The sequence below is a fragment of the Macaca thibetana genome, chromosome 8, assembly GCF_024542745.1.
Source record: "Macaca thibetana thibetana isolate TM-01 chromosome 8, ASM2454274v1, whole genome shotgun sequence".
Taxonomy (NCBI): domain Eukaryota; kingdom Metazoa; phylum Chordata; class Mammalia; order Primates; family Cercopithecidae; genus Macaca; species Macaca thibetana.
Window position 1 is genome coordinate 100,309,569 of NC_065585.1, and position 19,943 is coordinate 100,329,511.

At 39.5% G+C, this 19,943-nt stretch overlaps 1 protein-coding gene across 1 annotated transcript in view; it reads right to left on the bottom strand.

The window, feature by feature from the left end:
• The window catches only part of HOOK3 (hook microtubule tethering protein 3), a 137,895-nt gene that overhangs the window by 98,414 nt on the left and 19,538 nt on the right, over window positions 1-19,943 (bottom strand). The window contains exons 3-4 of the mRNA XM_050800387.1: window positions 8,934-9,006; window positions 4,407-4,457 (exon numbers count right to left, since the gene is read on the bottom strand). Coding sequence (XP_050656344.1) covers window positions 4,407-4,457; window positions 8,934-9,006 — 124 coding nt within the window. The remainder of the gene's footprint in view (window positions 1-4,406; window positions 4,458-8,933; window positions 9,007-19,943) is intronic.

Below are 19,943 nucleotides of genomic sequence, written 5' to 3' on the forward strand. Positions count from 1 at the left end.
ACTGGGGGCTGTTGCGGGGTGGGGGGCTGGGGGAGGGATAGCATTAGGAGAAATACCTAATACAGATGACAAGTTGATGAGTGTAGCAAACCACCATGGCACGTGTATAGCTATGTAACAAACCTGCACATTCTGCACATGTATCTCAGAACTTAAAGTAAAATAATTTTTTAAAAAATGGAAGTAAAAAATATCTTCTATGATTAATATTCTCATAGAGATAAGAGACACTATATATTCATAAAGCAAGAACAGGATATAAAAGTTATATTCAGAAAACAAAAAGTACTCTTGCAAATTAAAAATATGATAGCAGAAATGAAAAATTCAATAGGCAAGCTAGAACAAGGTGTATAATCATCTCAGTAAGTAGAGCAAAAACACAAGAGAGAAAAAAGGAGAGACAGGGTTAGATAATTAAAGGATTAACCCAGGAGGTTCAATAGCTAAATAGTTCAGAAAGAGGATAGAGAAAGTAAAGAAAAATAAAGTAGTAAAATAACTAACTAACTAAACAAATAAATGAGATAAAATAAATAATAATAAGAAAATTTCCTAAAACTAAAGCTAGTAGGCATTCAGACTTTAAGGGTGTGCTAAGTGCCAAGTACAATAAAACAAAAGAAAACAACAACAACAAAACTCCTTCTCATACCAAAGCACAGCAGCATGAACATGGAGATAAAAAGGACCTAAAAGGTTCCAGAAAGTGAACAAGTTACCAACAGGGAGTGGGAGTCCACATGAGAGATGTCAGCAGCAGCATTGGAAGCCAGAGGGCATCGGCATGGAGCAATGATTTCAAAATACGGAGGAATGACTTCCAACCTGGAATTCCATATTCAACTCAACCACAGTGTAAAGAGAACTAAGATTATTTTCAGATTTGTGGGGCTTAAAATAAGTATCTATCATGTATTTTTCTGAAGATGCCACCGGAAAATGGACTCTACCAAAACATGAAAGTAAACCAAGAAAAAGAAATACACAGAATTCAGCAAACAAAATAAGACAGGAGAAAGACAAAGGAATTCCCAGGAGGAGGGTGAAAGGTAATGACAGAACCATGAATGTATTCTTCTTGTTTATCCTAGAGTGAATAATCTTACATTTTGCTGCAGAAATGTTAATATAATGGAATAATGGTGTAACCCCAGGCCCCACTGGGGTATTTACACAATATGTGGTGTATGCATCATGTTACCTTTCTAAAAATCTGAAAAACTCCGGATTCCAAAACGAATGTGGTCTAAAGGATTGGGATCTGAAATTGTGGACCTGCATATACATTTTTAAAAACACATTTATGTATATTCACATAAAACTGGTATCATATGGCATATACAATCTCACACTTTTATCTTATTAAAGAATATTTATACATACGTATTTTCATGGCTGAATGGCATTTGTCCTACAAAATGTTTCATAATTTTCTTATTGTTAGACATTGGGTTATATTCAGTTTTTGCCTACTATGAAATAATGGTGAGGTGGATAGCCTAATGTAGATCTTGAAGACCAATTTCTAGAAATAGAACTATGATGTCAAAGAGGTATGCATTTGCAAAACGTTTAAATTTACAGGCAAGTACCTTCATCTAGTTTATGAAGTAGAACACACAAAATGAATTAGTAAATGCACAAATAAATATATAATTCAAATCACAGTAAGCAGTAAGAAGGAAAAGAACCTTGGGCTATGAGAATAAATGGGGAAACTGATACTGAATCATACAGGTACGGGCTCACTAAATGGCAGTGTAGGCTCAAATTAAGCAAACTGCAACTACACATACTAATTTTAGTTTTACTCATGCTCCAACTCTTTCTCCTAATCATGTAGTAATGAATATAATTAGGTTTCTAAAAGGGCATAAGTTCCAAAGACACCACACGATTTTCAGAGAGTGGATTTCTTCTTCCTCTCAGGCACGCTCAGGCTAGGGGATGCTATGTGGGGCTACAAGTAACACCAGCAGGCCTAGGACCCAAAAATGTCAGGGGGCTGGGTGAGGGGGAGGAAAGAAAGGAAAATTACAAGAGGGGAAGAGAAAGAGGTACACATGTGCCTCGGTTTCTTATGTACGAGGCAAGGATAATGGCTCGGACTTCCTCTGGGTGGCTTCCACTGAGCGAAAGAGTTGGCTCAGGATGACACTCCTGAAACAGCATCACTATCTTCAATGCCATACATTTTCTATTCTTTTTTATTGTAATACTTTTTATAAAACTACTTTTTTTTTATATATAATAGGCATGATGCTCAGAACAAAACTGATCACTTCTCCTAAGCCCAAAAGATCTAGTAAATGTAAGCACTTCTGGACAAAGGAAAAAAAAAAAAAACACTTTTTGTCAACATGTCTAATACCAACCCTATACCAACCCTATGTTCACACTTACATGTATCTTAAATATGTTTTTCTTGGAAATTAACATTTATTTGACGTGATTAGGAAACTCTGAGTGCCTGCAGTGTGATAGCACTGTCCTGAGGGCTGAGATGTACCAATGACTACATCAGGTCTGGGTCCGGCCTCATTTCATGGCTCTAAGAACATAATGGGGTGGCCAGGCACAGTGGCTCATGCCTGTAATCCCAGCACTTTGGGAGTCCAAGGTTGGTGAATCACAAGGTCAGGAGTTTGAGACTAGCCTGGTCAATATGGTGAAACCCTGTCTCTACCAAAAATACAAAAATTAGCTGGGCATGGTGGTGCATGCCTGTAGTCCCAGCTTCTTGGGAAGCTGAGGCAGGAGAATCGCTTGAACCCAGGAAGCAGAGGTTGCAGTGAACCAAGATTGCGCTACTGCACTCTAGCCTGGGCGACACAGCAAGATTCTGTCAAAAAAAGAGAAGAGAAGGCCGGGTGCAGTGGCTCATGCCTGTAATCCCAGCACTCTGGAAGGCCAAGGCGGGCGGATCATGAGGTCAGGAATCGAGACCATCCTGGCTAATACGGTGAAACCCTGTCTCTACTAAAAATACAAAAAAATTAGCCTGGCGTGGTGGTGGGTGCCTGTAGTCCCAGCTACTTGGGAGGATGAGGCAGGAGAATGGCATGAACCTGGGAGGCGGAGCTTGCAGTGAGCTGAGATCCGGCCACTGCACTCCAGCCTGGGCGACAGAGCGAGACTCCGTCTCAAAAAAAAAAAAAAAAAAAAAAAAGAAAAGAGTGTAATGGGATGAGACAACCAAATAATAAACCAACAAATAAAGAGACTGCTGATATGGCCAGGATTAAAGGGAATAAACAGGGTGATGTGACTAAGTAAATGGGGCTGAGGGGTGAATGTGGCCCTGGCTGAGACAGCATATGCTCAGGGAAATTCTCTGTAAGGAGGTGACAGAAAGTTCAAATAAGCAAGAGCAAGAAATGCCAGGAGCTGAGGGAAGAACACTGCACATGGCAACAGCAGTGGGGCAAAGGCTAAGGAAGAAAAGGACTTGGCAGATTCCAGGCACAGAAGGAGAGGATGTGGCTCCAGTGCCTTAGGTGCGGGAAAAGTAGTTAGGAAGTCGTTCATGGTAAGAATGTGGATGTGATTCTCAATGCAAGGAGAAACCACAGAGGACTTTAAGGAGACTGATGAGATCACCTTTGAATTTTTAAAAATTACACAACAGTGAAATCAGGGTCACCAGCAAGACTACTTTAGTAACCTAAGCAAGAGTGAATGATGGCTTGGCATAGTTGGTGGCCACACAGCTGAAGAAAGCTCTATTTTGAAGGTTTGACTAATGGGTCTTGCAGATGATATTAGAAGAAAGAAGGATTGTAGGAGGATTTCTAGGTTCTGGGGTTCAGTAATATGGTGAATGGTAGCGTCACTTACTGAGATGGGGAAGATCAGTGCTACGGGTATAAACATGGGTACTAAATGCAGGTAAGCTTGCGGGAAAACACAGTAGGGAAATAACTAGGGTATGGTATTGTGTCCATTTGGCATCTTTGATTGTGAAATTTAAAGTAAAACTAGTTATTTTCCACTGCCTGATTTCTTCCCCAGCAATGACTGTTCTGATGCAGGCTCAGAGGACAAACTGAGTTCATCTAGGCGTGGGGGGTTTGCCAAGGAATAAAATGAAAGTAGACAATGGTGCATGAACTCTAAAACTATCTTTACAAGGAAGAAAAGACAGAATTAATAGATGACATAAAGTAAAATTTGACATTAATTAGTAATCATTTACAAACTACCCATAATACAGTGAAAAGGATCATCCATCTATTAACTGACTCACAGATGGTTGGTTGAACCATCATCCTATTACAGAAACTATAAAATGAAGGACAAACTGATGATTAATTTTGAAAGCAATTTTTCCTTAACTTGAAACTATTATAAATTAAACTATCCTATAGTAATACTTCTAAGCAGAATGAGAAAAAAGTCTTTACCTCATGATTATAATCCAAGATTCCTTTTAAAATTTTCTTTAAATTGCTTATCTGTTTAAACAGAGAGAAAATAACTGGGTAAAAGGCATGACAGATGAAAACATAATTTAACACAAAAAATTTCTGAGCCAACCAATCACTGCAGTTAATCATAAAGTAAATATTAAAAAATAAAATTCAAAGCATATTTGAATTATTATCATCATCATCAAAAAGTACTATTATGGCTTTATATAATCCAAGAGATTTATAAAACAAATTATGTTTCCAATTATGTAGAATTTTCAATGTTATGACCACACTGACAACAACTGGAGGGTAACTGAATGAGACTTAACAATCAGATTAAATTATTTAGGTTTTCTGTGGGTAAAGTAAAAATATGCCATCCTTAATGAAGACTTGAGTTCAGAGCTATTCTCCCCAGAAAAGTCAAACTGCATCTACATAGAAATTAACTTCTAAAGAGAGTATTAAGCAAAAATTATAGTAAAATCTCTTTAAATAACCCATAAAGTATAATGTCTTTAAATTCTTCCCCTACCAGAAAAAACAAACAAACAAACAAACTACTGTTTCTTCAGTTGATCATCAAACTAAATGTTTATGAGCCATGTTAGGTGAAGAATGGGCAGAATCACCTGCCCTATTTATTGTAAACTATAATTTTTTCTTTTTGTTTGACCCAACTCATACAGTTTTGTGTTAGGTTAAATGGGTATGTGATATAGCTCTATTGATTTTATTTTATTGATCTAGCTTTCCCTGGCTGGTGTCTGTAGTTGATACATCCTAGAAAACAAGCTTGTAGGGACTGAGGCTTTCAAATAAGAACGTGAATCACAGCAACGTGATCCAGTACTTAATTAAAGGCATATTTATTTGAAAGGAAGAAAATAAATTGAAAACTTGCTTATTTATTTTTACAGGTCTCATAAAATTAACATGCTTAAATGTCTATAAAAATTTGTAGATATGGAAAACGCATAATATGCTTTATCTCTTTCATTCTAGGATGTTCATTTTCCCATATTTTTAATGTTTGAAATTAAAATGCCTTGAAAATCAACTGCCATTCATTTAAAATGGTAGTTTTTTAAATCACATCACAAAAAGCTATAACTTATCTTTATTTATTTATTTTTTGACACAGAGTCTCCCTCTGTTGCCCAGGCAGGCTAGAGTGCAATGGCGCGATCTCGGCTCACTGCAACCTCTGCCTCCCAGATTCAAGCAATTCTTGTGCCTCAGCCTTCTGAGTAGCTGGGATTACAGGCACCTGCCACCACACCTGGCTAATTTTTGTATTTTTAGTAGAGATGGGGTTTCACCATGTTGGCCAGGCTGGTCTCGAACTTCTGACCTCAGGTGATTCACCCACCTTGGCCACCCAAAGTGTTGGGATTACAGGCGTGAGCCACCGTGCCCGGTCATATATCTTGTCTTTAATCAATGGCATCATAAAATTGAAGTATAGCATAAAATAAAGTACAGAGAATAAGAAGTTCAGTCCTGAGTGTTAAGACTATGATAAACTTTTCTACCCGTCTCCATATACTACCACTGCCCTACTCATGACACTGGGGACAGCATATGTGGGTATGTATATCTATCTGTGTGCCTGCTGGGAGGAGATATACAACTCCTGATCAAGCCAGTAAGCAGACACAAAATGATTAATAGCATTATTTTAAATATCATAAATTGTTTTAAACATGCTGTAACATTAAAAAAAATTTTTTTTTTTTTTTTGAGACTGAGTCTTGCTCTGTCACCCAGGCTGGAGTGCAGTGGCGCAATCTTGGCTCACTGCAACCTCCGCCTCCTGGGTTCAAGCAATTCTCATGCCTCAGCCTCCAGGGTAGCTGGAATTACAGGCACCCGCCAAAAAACTTAATTTTTTTTTTTTTTGAGACCGAGTCTTGCTCTGTCACCAGGCCGGAGTACAGTGGCGCCATCTCGGCTCACTGCAACCTCTGCCTCCAAGGTTCAAGTGATTCTCCTGCCTCAGCCTCCTGAGTAGGTGCGACTATAGGTGCGCAATACCACGCCCAGTTAATTTTGTATTTTTAGTACAAATGGGGTTTCACCATGTTGGCCAGGATGGTCTCCATCTCCTGACCTGTGATCTGCCCATCTCGCCCTCCCAAAATGCTGGGATTACAGGTGTGAGCCACCGTGCCTGGCCTAATTTTTATATTTTTACTAGCAACGGGGATTCACCATCTTGGCCAGGCTGGTCTTGAACTCCAGACCGCAAGTGATCCACCTGCCTTGACCTCCCAAAGTGCTGGGATTACAGGTGTTAGCCACCGCGCCTGGCCTGCCAGGTTGAGGCAGGAGGATGGCTTGAGCCTAGGAGTTCAAGACCGGACTGAGCAATATAGCAAGACCTCATCCCCACAAAAATTTAAAACGTTAGCCTGGTGTGTTGGCATGCACCTGTGGTTGAGCTCAGGAGGTGGAGGTTGCAGTAAGCTGAGACTGTGCCACTGTACTCCATCCTGGGTGACAGAGTGAGATCTTGTCTCAAAAAAAGTAAATAAAAATAAATAAACTGCCTGCCCTTGAAAGATTGTTTAGAAATTAAAACAGGGCCGGTCGGGCGCAGTGACTCACGCCTGTAATCCCAGCACTCTGGGAGGCCAAGGCAGGCAGATCACCTGAGCTTAGGAGTTCAAGACCAGCCTAGCCAACATGGCAAAACCCTCTCTCTACTAAAAAATACAAAAATTAGCCGGGTATCATGGTGTGCACCTGTAGTCCCAGCTACTCGGGAGACTGAGGCAGGAGAATCTTTTGAACTCGAGAGGCGGAGGTTGCAGTGAGCCGAGATTGCACCACTGCACTACAGCCTGGGTGACAAGGTGAGACTCTGTCTCAAAAAAAAAAAAAAAACAACTAAAAAAACAAACAAAAAACCCCAGTGCCATTAAACAGTTTTCATTTACTAGCTTAGTAAAAAGAAGGAACTAGATTTTGGCAAACCCAATACTTAAGCAATAAATAAATATTTGTGTTATCAAACATGTTTCTTGGGGAAAATATAAAGATAACTCAAGCTGAACATGTCTTAAGTTCAGCGCCTTGCATGCTTAAATCATTTGTATGTCTGAGTCTTCACCAGTCTGTATCAAGAAGAAATGGTTGCAGGTTTCTCCACTGTTAGACAGGAAAACTATTGGGTCATAACAATCAATTTAATGTTAAAATCACAAAGATGGAGAACAAATTACGGGTTGCATGGGATTAGGGGTGGTGTGGATGTGGATATAGAAGCAGCACAGGAAGCTGTGTGGTGATAGAATAGTTCTGGGTCTTCACTGTGGTGGTAGTTATAAGAAGCTACATATGAGACAGAGCTACACAGAACTGCACGCACTAACACAGACTGCAAGTAACCTTGGTGAAATCTGAATAAAATATGGACTGTACCAATGCCAGTTCCCTAGTTTTGATATTGTATTATAGTTATGCAAGATGTTACCACTGGAGAAACTGGGTAAAAGGTACACATAACCTCTTAGTACACGTTTTTTGCAACTCCTTGTGAATCTATAATTATTTCAAAATATAGGCCAGGTGTGGTGGCTGATGCTTGTAATTCCAGCACTTTGGGAGGCCAAGGCGGGCGGATCACCTGAGATCAGGAGTTTGATACCAGCCTGGTCAACAGGGTTAAACCCCATCTCTACAAAAATGCAAAAATTAGCTGGGTGTGGTGGCGGATGCCTGTAATCTCAGCTGCTTGGGAGGCCGAGGCAGGAGAATCACTTGAACCAGGGAGACAAAGGTTGCAGTGAGCCGAGACTGCACCACTGCCCTCCTGCCTGGGGGACAGAGAAGACTCCATTTCAAAAACAAAAACCAAAATATAAAGTTAAAAAAATAATTTAGTGGATTACAACAAACATTTTAAAAAATAAAATGCAAACATCACTGCCTAACATAAGGGCAAATACCTGTTCAGCTATATATATGCACACATTTAGGTGGGAAATTGGTTGCAATGTAAACTTTTTTTCTTATTGTAAGTTTTGGTTAAAGAAGCTTGTAAAATACTTAAAGGTTACTAGGAAGGAAATGGAAATGTTTCATTCTCTGAGTGTTTAGGATACAGTTAATAATGAACAATATTATCTTATTATAACTACCACATGTACTGTTCTAAGTACTTGGCATAATAACTCATTTCTGTGAGGCAGAAGCTATATTAATCCTCATTTTACAAATGGGGAAACCAAGGCAAAGGAAGGTCACAACACTTCCCCATAGACAGTAAATGGCAGAGCTATGATGTGGACACAGGCACACTGGCTCCATGCCCTTGGTCGCTATGCGTTACTAACTCATATTATGTTATGCATAGGTGCACAACTCCAGGTGAGTTCAATCTTCAATTCTACATTATTTCATTGCAGGCTACCTAAGTTTCTAAAGCTCACCGGATACATTAGACCAAAAAAATCAACAGATATTATACACATACAAATATTTAAAGATTTAACAGATGGAAAAATAAAATACCTTTAGCCTCCAATTATCTCCTACTTCAGTTTTGATTCTGTTTAGCCAATTTTCATCAAAATATGCAGGATCTCTGCAAAATAAGAAAAAGCTTACATATTAAGATCATGTAGCTATCAAGCTAAACAAAGAAAATTGAATCTTATCGCATATCATCACTTAACTGCAACATAAAAATGTATTTGACACATATCAGCCACTAAATAACTTTACATGTTAGTAACAGTCAAGTTGGCCAGGTGTGGTGGATCACCCTGTAATCCCAGCACTTTGGGAGGCGGAGGTGGGCCGATCACTTGAGGTCAGGAGTTCAAGACAACACCTGGCCAACACGGTGAAACTTTGTCTCTACTAGAAATACAAAAATTAGCCTGGTGTGGTGGGACACACCTGTAATCCCAGCTACTGAGGAGGCTGAGGTGGTCTGAGAACCCCTTGAACCCAGGAGGCAGAGGTTGCAGTGAGCCAAGATTACACCACTGCACTCCAGCCTGGGCGACAGAGTGAGACCCGGTCTCCAAAAGAAAACCAACAAAAACAACAACAACAATAACAAAAAACAGTCAAGAATCTACCATAATTGCAGATTCTCTTAAAAGTCAACTTGACTGTTAACACATAATTAATGACACATTTTTTGGTTGTTTTTTTGTTGTTGTTGTTTTGAGACAGAGTCTCACTCTGTCACCCAAGCAGGCTGGAGTGCAATGGTGCGATCTCGGCTCACTGCAACCTCTACCTCCCAGGTTTAAGCGATTCTCCTGCCTCAGTCTCCCAAGTAGCTAGGATTATAGGCCCACACCACCATGCCCGGCTAATTTTTGTATTTTTAGTAGAGACGGGGTTTTACCATGTTGGCCAGGCTGATCTTGAACTCCTGACCTCAGGTGATTCATCCACCTTGGCCTCCCAAAGTACTGGGATAACAGGCGTAAGCCATTGCCCCTGGCCAATGACGCAGTCTTTAAACTGATAAATATATAAAGAAAGTTAAAATAAGTTTTTCAGTTAATATTTCAATGAAATCCATCACCTAATACTTCAAAGGTCACCAATAACATCACTAAATTCCGATGTATTCAAATAATATAAACTGAGAATCTATTTTCTCAGATGTAGTACTAGGCTTTGGACACATCTGAACACCACTGTTGTTTGCAAAAGACTTAAAAAATTTAAGATAAAACACCAGTATGGACAAACACATTGAAACGAGGATAGAATCTGAATATCCTTTATATTTTCCCAGGAAAATTTTCTATGGGAAAATTTCCCATATTTCTAATAAACACTAGGAAGGAAGGAAGGCAGGAAGGGAGGGAGGGAGGACAAAACTTTTCAAACTCAGCATGAGTGTCATTTTACAGGTTTTGAAATTGATCCTCTAAAAATTAAATTATTTATCTAAGACCACAGACAGAACATCTAAGTTTGTCTTGCTTGAGCAACTGCTAAGTCCAAAAATCTTTCCATAACACTACAACTGTCTCTATTCACCTCAAAAAAACAGAAAGACAATGAGACTGATAGGTAAAGAAAAAAACATATGTTTCGACTTTTACTGTAACCCATACTGATAAATACACAATCAGTATTAAATTTTATTCAAATTAGCTTAAAATGAAGCAACATGATATTCAGAATTTTTACCTATTATGAAAAAAGAAAACTGTATTTATTTTAGGTAATAAGCATGTTTTTTTAAAGTTACAACTAAGTTACCTCTACAGAAATCTGTTATGATTATTTTTGAAGCCTGTCTCATATCATTGGATAACATATTAACTTCATTATCTATTTACTTTTAAAAACAGCTTTATTGAGAAATAACCCACATGACACAATTTACCCATTTACAGTAGACAATGCATTTTAGTATAGCCAGAGTGGTACACCTATCACCACAATCTAGTCTTAGAGCACTTCCATCTTTCCAAAAAGAAACCCTATCTCCATTAGCCATCACTCCCGTTTCCCCTTCTATCCAGCCCCTGAAAATCAATAATCTACTTTCTGTCTCTATGAATTTGTCTATCCTGGACATTTCATATAAATAAAATCATACACTATGTGGTCTTTTGTGTCTGGCTTCTTTCAATCAGCACGTTTTCTAAGGTTTATCCATATTACAGCATGTATCAGTACTTCATTCCTTTTTGTGGCTAATTAATATTCCATTTATAGATATATCACATTTTGTTTATTCATTTATTTGCTGATGTAACTTGGGTTATTTCCACTTTGGGGCCATTATGAATAATGATGCCTTGAACACTGCTGTACTAGTTTCTGTGTGGACATTTGTTTCATTTGGGTATATGCCTAGCAGTGAAACTGATGGGTCCCATGTTTAAAATGTGAGGCAAGGCCAAACTCTTCCAAAGCAGCTATATTTTGCATCCTCACCAGCAATGTATGTTCTCTACAGCCTTGCCAACACTCATTATTGTCTTTTTAGTTATAGCCCTCCTAGTGGATGTGAAGTGGTGTCTCACGGTGGTTTTGATCTGCAATTTCCTAATGGCTAATGATGCTGAGCATCTTTACATGTACTTGTTGGCCATTGTATATCCTCTCTGGACAAAAAGCCTACTCAATTATTTGCACATTGAAAAACTGTTGCCTTTTTTATTGAATTGTAAGAGTTTTGGTTTTTTGTTTGTTTTAATATTCAGGATACCAGCCAACAGACATATGACATGTGAATATTTTCTCCCATTTTGTAGGCTGTTTTTCCACTTTCTTTTCTTTTTTTTTTTTTGGAGACAGAGTCTCACTGTGTTGCCCAGGTTGGAGTGCAGTGACACAATCTCAGCTCACTGCAACCAATTCTCCTGCCTCAGCCTCCCAAGTACCTGGAGTTACATGGCATGCACCACCATGCCCAGCTAATTTTTGTATTTTTTAGTAGAGACAGGGTTTCATCATGTTAGCCAGGCTGGTCTTGAACTCCTGACCTCACCTGACCTCAAGTGATCTGCCCACCTCAGCCTCCCAAAGTGCTGGGATTAGAGGCTTGAGCCACTGTGACCGGCCATGTCTTTCTACTTTCTTGATGGCATATTTTGCAAACAAAGTTTTTACTTTTTTTTTAAGAGATAGGTTCCCACTCTGTTGCCCAGGCTGGAGTGAAGTGGCATGATCACAGTTCACTATAACCTTGTATTCGTATACCTGAGCTCAAGTCATCTTCCCACCTCAGCCTCCAGAGTAGCTAGTGGTAAGACATACTACCATGCCTGGATAAAATTTTTTCTTTCTTTTCTTTTTATTTTTTATTTTTTGGAGAGATGGAGTCTCACTATGTTGCTCATGCTGGTCTCAAACTCCTGGCCTCAAGTGAGTCTCCTGCCTTGGCCTCCCAAAGTGCTGAGATTACAGGCATGAGCCACTACACCAGGTCACCGGTGTCAAATTTTGATGAGGTTCAATTTATCTATCTTGAACTTTCTGTGTCACATCTAAGAGGCTCCTGCCTAATCGAAAGTCATGAAGATTTATTGGTATGTTTTCTTTTAAGTTTTATATAACTTGGCTCTTACATTTAGGTCTATAATCCATTTGTGCATGGTGTAAGAAAGGGAGCTAACTTCATTGTTTGGCACGTGGATAATCATACTCATCTATTATTATTTTAAGCTACTTTATTTGAGGTTCTTCTGAGACCTAATACCATAAAAACCCTAGAAGAAAACCTAGGTAATACCATTCAGGACATAGGCATGGGCAAAAACTTCATGTCTAAAACACCAAAAGCAATGCAACAAAAGCCAAAATTGACAAATGGGATCTCATTAAACTAAAGAGCTTCTGCACAGCAAAAGAAACTACCATCAGAGTGAACAGGCAACCTACAGAATGGGAGAAAAGTTTTGCAATCTACTCCTCTGACAAAGGGCTAATATCCAGAACCTACAAATAACTCAAACAAATTTACAAGAAAAAAACAACCCCATCGAAAAGTGGGCAAAGGATATGAACAGACATTTCTCAAAAGAAGACATTCATACAGCCAACAGACACATGAAAAAATGCTCATCATCACTGGTCATCAGAGAAATGCAAATCAAAACCACAATGAGATACCATCTCACACCAGTTAGAATGGCAATCATTAAAAAGTCAGGAAACAACAGGTGCTGGAAAGGATGTGGAGAAATAGGAACACTTTTACACTGTTGGTGGGATTGTAAACTAGTTCAACCATTATGGAAAACAGTACGGCAATTCCTCAAGGATCTAGAACTAGAAGTACCATATGACCCAGCCATCCCATTACTGGGTATATACCCAAAGTATTATAAATCATGCTGCTATAAAGACACATGCACACGTATGTTTATTGCGGCACTATTCACAAGAGCAAAGACTTGGAATCAACCCAAATGTCTATCAGTGACAGACTGGATTAAAAAAATGTGGCACATATACACCATGGAATACTATGCAGCCATAAAAAAGGATGAGTTTGTGTCCTTTGTAGGGACACGGATGAAGCTGGAAACCATCATTCTCAGCAAACTATCACAAGAACAGAAAACCAAACACCGCATGTTCTCACTCATAGGTGGGAACTGAACAATGAGATCACTTGGACTCGGGAAGGGGAACATCACACACTGGGGCCTATCACGGGGAGGGGGGAGGGGGGAGGGATTGCATTGGGAGTTATACCTGATGTAAATGACGAGTTGATGGGTGATGACGAGTTGATGGGTGCAGCACACCAACATGGCACAAGTATATATATGTAAAAAACCTGCACGTTATGCACATGTACCCTAGAACTTAAAGTATAATAAAAAATAAAAATTAAAATTAAAATTAAAAAAAAGAAACCAATTTGAGCAAACTTATGCAAAAAAGGCAACTTACTGTAAGATCACTGATATTATGGTACTAAAGATAGCTGGGCCTCACCAAGTATTGGACAATACTGTCTGACTTTCATCTTTGTTTCTTTCTATCCATCTACACCATTTTCTCTCCATAGACCAGCCTTTTCCTATTTCTCCATAAACAATACTAAAAATGGCTGCAAGTATGTTCCAAGCCTGTATCACTTCAGTCCAAGCAATTTGTTTGAAGACCAGCTGTCATTCAGTCCCAATTCTAAATCCCCAGGAAAACCTCAATGATCCAGAAAGTCTCTTTTTTCATTCCTGGTCCAATTATATGCAGCGAAAAGGATGGGGGCTGCAAGGAGGACACACAGGACTTTAGGGACCAACTGAAGTGATTTTTACTAAAACATTAAAGAGTTATAAAAATCAATTCAGAAGTCAAAAAATATTCAATATTATTTTTGATCCTTAACCTAAAAAGCTATCACTTAAAAAGCATAATCATTAGCAATCAAGTATTGCTTTCCAACTAAAAAAGACTCACACATGAATCTGGTGCCCTGCAGCTGATGACCATCCAAAGCCAAAGAAAGGCATGAACCCACCAGAACCTACCACCCGAGAGGCAAGTCAGGTTCACTCAGTTGAAGGACTTAGTGTTGCTCTCACCAGAAAGACCTTTACTTAAAAAAAAAAAAAAAAAATTTACAATGTCCAAGAAATTATGTACTCCAAGATCTCCGAGGTTATAAAACACTTCATGTACAATTTTAGAGTAATACATCTTATGAATAAAAGAACTCAGAGAAGTTCAAATACAATGTTTCAAATCAGGCATGATACAGCCTGCTTATTCCTTGAAAGACTACCAAATCAAAACCTAAGGATCATGTCTGAGCTCAGAAGGGTAGACAACAAAATCAGTTGCTACTATCATGTATGCCATGTATGACACCAGTAACATCTGTATTATATCAGCAACATACCAGGCATTGAACCAGGCACTGCACATTCACAAAAGCACTGCAGGGAAGGTAGGTATTATTATCCTTATAGTTAACGAACATCAGACTCAGAAATTAAGTAATTTTCCCAAGCTCAATCAGACAGTTAACTGTCAGAGTTGATAGTATAATTATTTTTGTTAAAACAGATCAGGAGAGTTCAACACATAACCAGTTGTAGTAAAACACTAAGGTCCTGTGGCTAATTACCCCCTTCATGCTCTGTAAACTAGGTCACAAGTAGAAAAAGACCAGCGTCATTCTATTACCTTCTTGTTCATGAAGGGCAGGCATTTCCTCTTATTCCTTGCTATCCTTCCCAATCCCTTGTGGCTGGCACACAGCAGCTTCTCAGTAAATTTGGTTAAAGGGACGGCACTTAATAAGTTTCCAATCTACTACTCAGGCAAAATACACCAAGAATGGTAGTCTTAAGCCTTCTCATATTCAATATTACTTTCCCTGGTAAATTCTGAAGCCATATAGGCAGGCATCTAGCCGTAGCTTCCATTGCCATAAGTACTTCACAATTTCAGTAATGTTTTCTAAAGATTCCTTAATTAATGGTCGCAGGCTAGAACAAAACAATATAAAGGTAACTTTCTCAAAACTCTTAAGAGATGACAGTTCTGCATAGATATGTAAATAACAAGTGGTAATCTTACTGGGGAAGCTCTTCATGAGTAAGAAGCTATTATTAGCTTCTCGTTATGTCTTAACTCCTGCTAAAAGAAAATACACAAAATCATTTCCTTAATTTGCCAGTAACACATTTACTTGTTTATAACTTTTGTACCAGTCATAGCTTAAGCTAAAGGAAAAGCCCACTAATTTTAATTCTTAGAAAAATTCCAGAAGTATATTGTCTTCTTACATCAAATGCCTTCACAGAAATTAAAAAAAAAAAAAATTAAATTTTACTTCTACTGCTAGAATTATTTAAGCAATGCAATCTTCTTTCTTTTCTTTTTTTTTTTTTTTTGAGAGAGAGAATGTCTCACTTTGTTGCCCAGGCTGGAGTGCAATGGTGTGATCTCTGCCTCGGGGGTTTAAGTGATCCTCCCACCTCAGCCTCTCTAGTAGCTGGGACTACAGGCATCCACCACCAGGCTGGGCTAATTTTTTATATTTAGTAGAGACAGGGTTTCACCATGTTGGCCAGGCTGGTCTCGAACTCCTGACCTCAAGTGATTCACCCACCTCGGCCCAATGTAATTTTCTTAATGAAAGCAAATTAAGATGGGATCCAAAACAAACGTATTTGGTTTCATTTCTTAACCAGAGCATCTTTACTAGCAAATTTTAGTGTTTTTTACAGATACGTTGATTCTTAGGCATGACTATTTCCTAATAACCTTTTAATGACCTAAAATAATCTTGGTACTCTGCCATTAAATATGTGTTAGAGTTGACTATAATAAAATTTCACATCCATAATGACAACAAAAATTTGGCAATTTACACTAAGGCCCTAAGTCAAAATAAACAATACAGGTACATAAGGGATAGATTCCAACAGACAACTTAGTGTACGACAAAAAATATCCATTTATGAGACATTCCAGCAGGGGCCACAGCTTGACTTTCATCCTATTTTCTTTTCCCCCTTCTCAAACTTTGAAAACAAAAACCAGTGGCACTTGGAGGCACAACTTGGCACTTCTGACCTTACTCTTTCAATCAAGCATGTGGTTGTGTTATAATAAAAATTATATTTGGTCTCTGTCCCTTATTTCCTGGCACTGATCTCCTAAACTCTTGGAATTTCCTGAGTGGAGTGTCTTTTGTAGTTCATAAGGAGCTCCTTTAAACCATACCACAGTTTGTCGGCCCCTTTATTGCTTCAGGATGGGGGCTTGTCACAGAGGAACCAACCTTATTAGAGGTTGGAACATTCAGCCCCAAAGGGAAAGGGAGGAGGTACTGGACACTGAGTTCAATCACATGACCAATGACTTCAATCATACCTATGCAATGAGATCCCAAATAAAAACCATTAACAACAGGGTTTGGCGAGCTCCCAGGCTGATGATGACCTCAACGCGCTGGGTGGGAGGCATGCCCAGAGAGGGCAGGGAAGCTCTGCACTGCCCCCAGTTTTGTTTTTTGCCATATGCTTCTTTTACATTGGCTGTTACCGAGCTGTATCCTTTATAATAAAACTGATTGTAATTATAGTGCTTTCTGGAGTGCTGTGAGTCATTCTAACAAATTATCCAACTTAAGGGCCCTGCTCTTAAAGCCCCTGCTGGTCATGGGAACCCTTGAATCTGTGGTTGGCTGGGTAAAATACAGGTGGCACTGAGGACTATTTCCAACTAGTTGTCTTTTGGCACTGGGACCTTAACTTGAATTTGTGGGGTCTGTACTGTCAACCCAAAACGAAGAGGATGAAGCACAAAATATGATTTAAAGAGTTTACCTGAACCAAAGCAAAGACAGCTGCCGAAAACACTTAGACCCAAGTAACCTTGGATATGAGCTCCATTTGGCCTTTGTTATGTGCAGGTTTGTATTTAAAGGTTTCAAAAAAGGGGGGGTGGGGAGACAGAGAGTAGGTTGATACAAAGTTGTTAGGAATTCTCACTGATTTACAGAAATAGCATTGATTAGTGACTGGCTAGACACCTTTAAGTTACAGGTGTGGATTAGACTGTCCGGTGCGGGTTTATTAGGTTAACGTACAGCTACTTGTGGCAACAGCAAGCACTTTCATAAGATGAACACACAGTGCAAAGCGGGAGTAGGATGTGACTGCTGATCCATCTTAATGTCTCTCTGGGTCTTATAATTTAAAAGGACTCATTCCTCAGATAAAAGTTCTTTTCTCAATACTTATTCTGTGTAGTTCCTGTCAGAATTGAAGGATTATGCCCTTAACTTGTGAGGTCTGAGCTAACTCAGGTAATTAGGATCAGAATCCAATGGAACTACAGGGCACCTAATTGGTGTCAGAGAAAATGTTGACAGAAAACAAGAGTGGTAAACCCTTCTTGAAAACAAAAGGCCAAAAAAAGATAAATTAGCTTTCTTTTAATTTTACAGTTAAATTGTGTAATTCCATATTCATTTATTCAACAAATATTTTCCGGACACCTACAATAGAGCAGGATAAGAGGAGGTGGCAATATTAAAAAGGGTGGGCAGGGCAGGCTCCACTGAAAAACTTACCAATGTCGGGGGCGCTGGAAGGTGGTGAGGAGAGTGGGAAGGGAACACCTGATAGAGAGGCAGAGGATCAGCCACACCAAAGCATTTAGGCATGAGATATTTGGTGGGCCTGGGATGAGCCAGGGAGTCGCTGTGGGAAAGGATGCTGGGTGAATGAGGCCAGAGTGGTGACAAGTGGCCCACATCACTTAGGATCTCATGTACTACTGTAAGTACTTCGGTTCTTAGCCTGAGTGAAATGGGACACTAATGCAGGGTTCTCAGGAGAAAATCTGATTTTTTACTAAAGAACCACTTCAGTATCCTGGAAGTCAAATTTTAAATGTGTTACAAGGAGGTAAACATGATAAGTGTTATCAAATGACGCTGACAGGTTAGGAGAAGAACTGAGAATGGACCATTAAAGTTAGCAATGTATGGCTGGGCACGGTGGCTCATGCCTGTAATCCCAGCACTTTGAGAAGCCGAGACGGGCGGATCTCCCGAGGTCAGGAGTTTGAGACCAGCCTGGCCAACACGGTGAAACCCCTAAAACACGGTGAAACTCTACTAAAAATACAAAAATTAGCTGGGCATGGTGGTGGGCACCTGTAATCCCAGCTAACCGGGAGGCTGAGGCAGGAGAATCACTTGAACCCGGGAAGTGGAGGTTGCAGTGAGCCGAAATCGTGCCAATGCTCTCCGGCCTGGGTGACAAGAGCAAGACGCTGTCTTAAAAAAAAAAAAAAAAAAGCAATATATACATCATGGTAGCCCTGACAAGTGCAGGTTTTTTGGGCCTTGTTTTGTTTTGAGACAGAATCCAGCTCTGTTGCCCAGCCTGGAGTGCAGTAGCACAATCCGACTTCTAGACTCAGTGATCCTCCTGCCTCAGCCTCCCAGGCATGGGAAGTTAGGACTACAAGCATGCGCCATCATGCCCAGCTAATTATACTTTTGTAGAGACTGAGGAAAGCGAAAATCACCTGGTGACCACTGGACAGACCCTGGAGACAAAAACTTCTCATCTGAGGAATTTAGAAGGGAGCAAAGCCCACCCAGTGACTAACAGGCCACCAGGAGGCAAAACTCCTTATCTGGGGAAAATTAGAAGAAATCAAACTTTCCTGGTATCTAAAGTCGGCATCTAGTTCCTGGCCTCTTCCAACTTTTATAAGTAATTTCTATACATCTCTGGAATGCCATACTGAAACTCAAGTGATGGGATTTTGGGTGCCCATGTTGGCCAGGCTGATCTTGAACTCCTGACCTCAAGTGATCCGCCCATCTCCACCTCCCAAAGTGCTGGGATTACAGGCATGAGCCACAGCGCCCAGTGGAGAAATATTTTTAAAGATAAAAGAAATAACAGTTTGCTTCTATGCTTAAGGATATGATCCAGTAGAGGAGGGACAACTGATGATGCAGGAAAGAGGGGAGAACTGGTAAAGAGATGATTTTGAGTAGATTTAACCAGAGTTGTGGTACTGTCAAACAAATACAAAGAAATACGAGAAGAGCCAAGGAACTAAAAATGTGTACAAAGAGCGAATACGATTGGCCATGGAATCTCAACTGACTAAAAGGAAAGAGACAGAACAGCATACAGGTGAAGGGCCATGTTGAAGTCCCATCAGTGCTAGAGAACTGAAGAATTCTTGGCATCTTGGTACCAGAGCAAGTGACAGGGAATGACAGGAAGTAGTGATCAAATAGAGGTAAATAGAAAACTGAGATTGTTGAGGGATTACATATTATTCATAATTATAGGGTATAGGGCATAATCATGGGAATGAGTAGGTGAAGATGGAAGTTGAGTGGAAGACAAGATTAATGGAGAACAGCTCAAGAAACAGAGGCAACAATATGAAAAATCATCTAAGTGCATACTTAAATCACTAAGAGTTTAGACAAGAGTACTATATCCATCCAAATTGTTGGGAAATGAGGGAGAATTACAGTAACAATGAAGGGCAGAGAATGTTGTCACAAGATTCAAAATTATAGGGCTT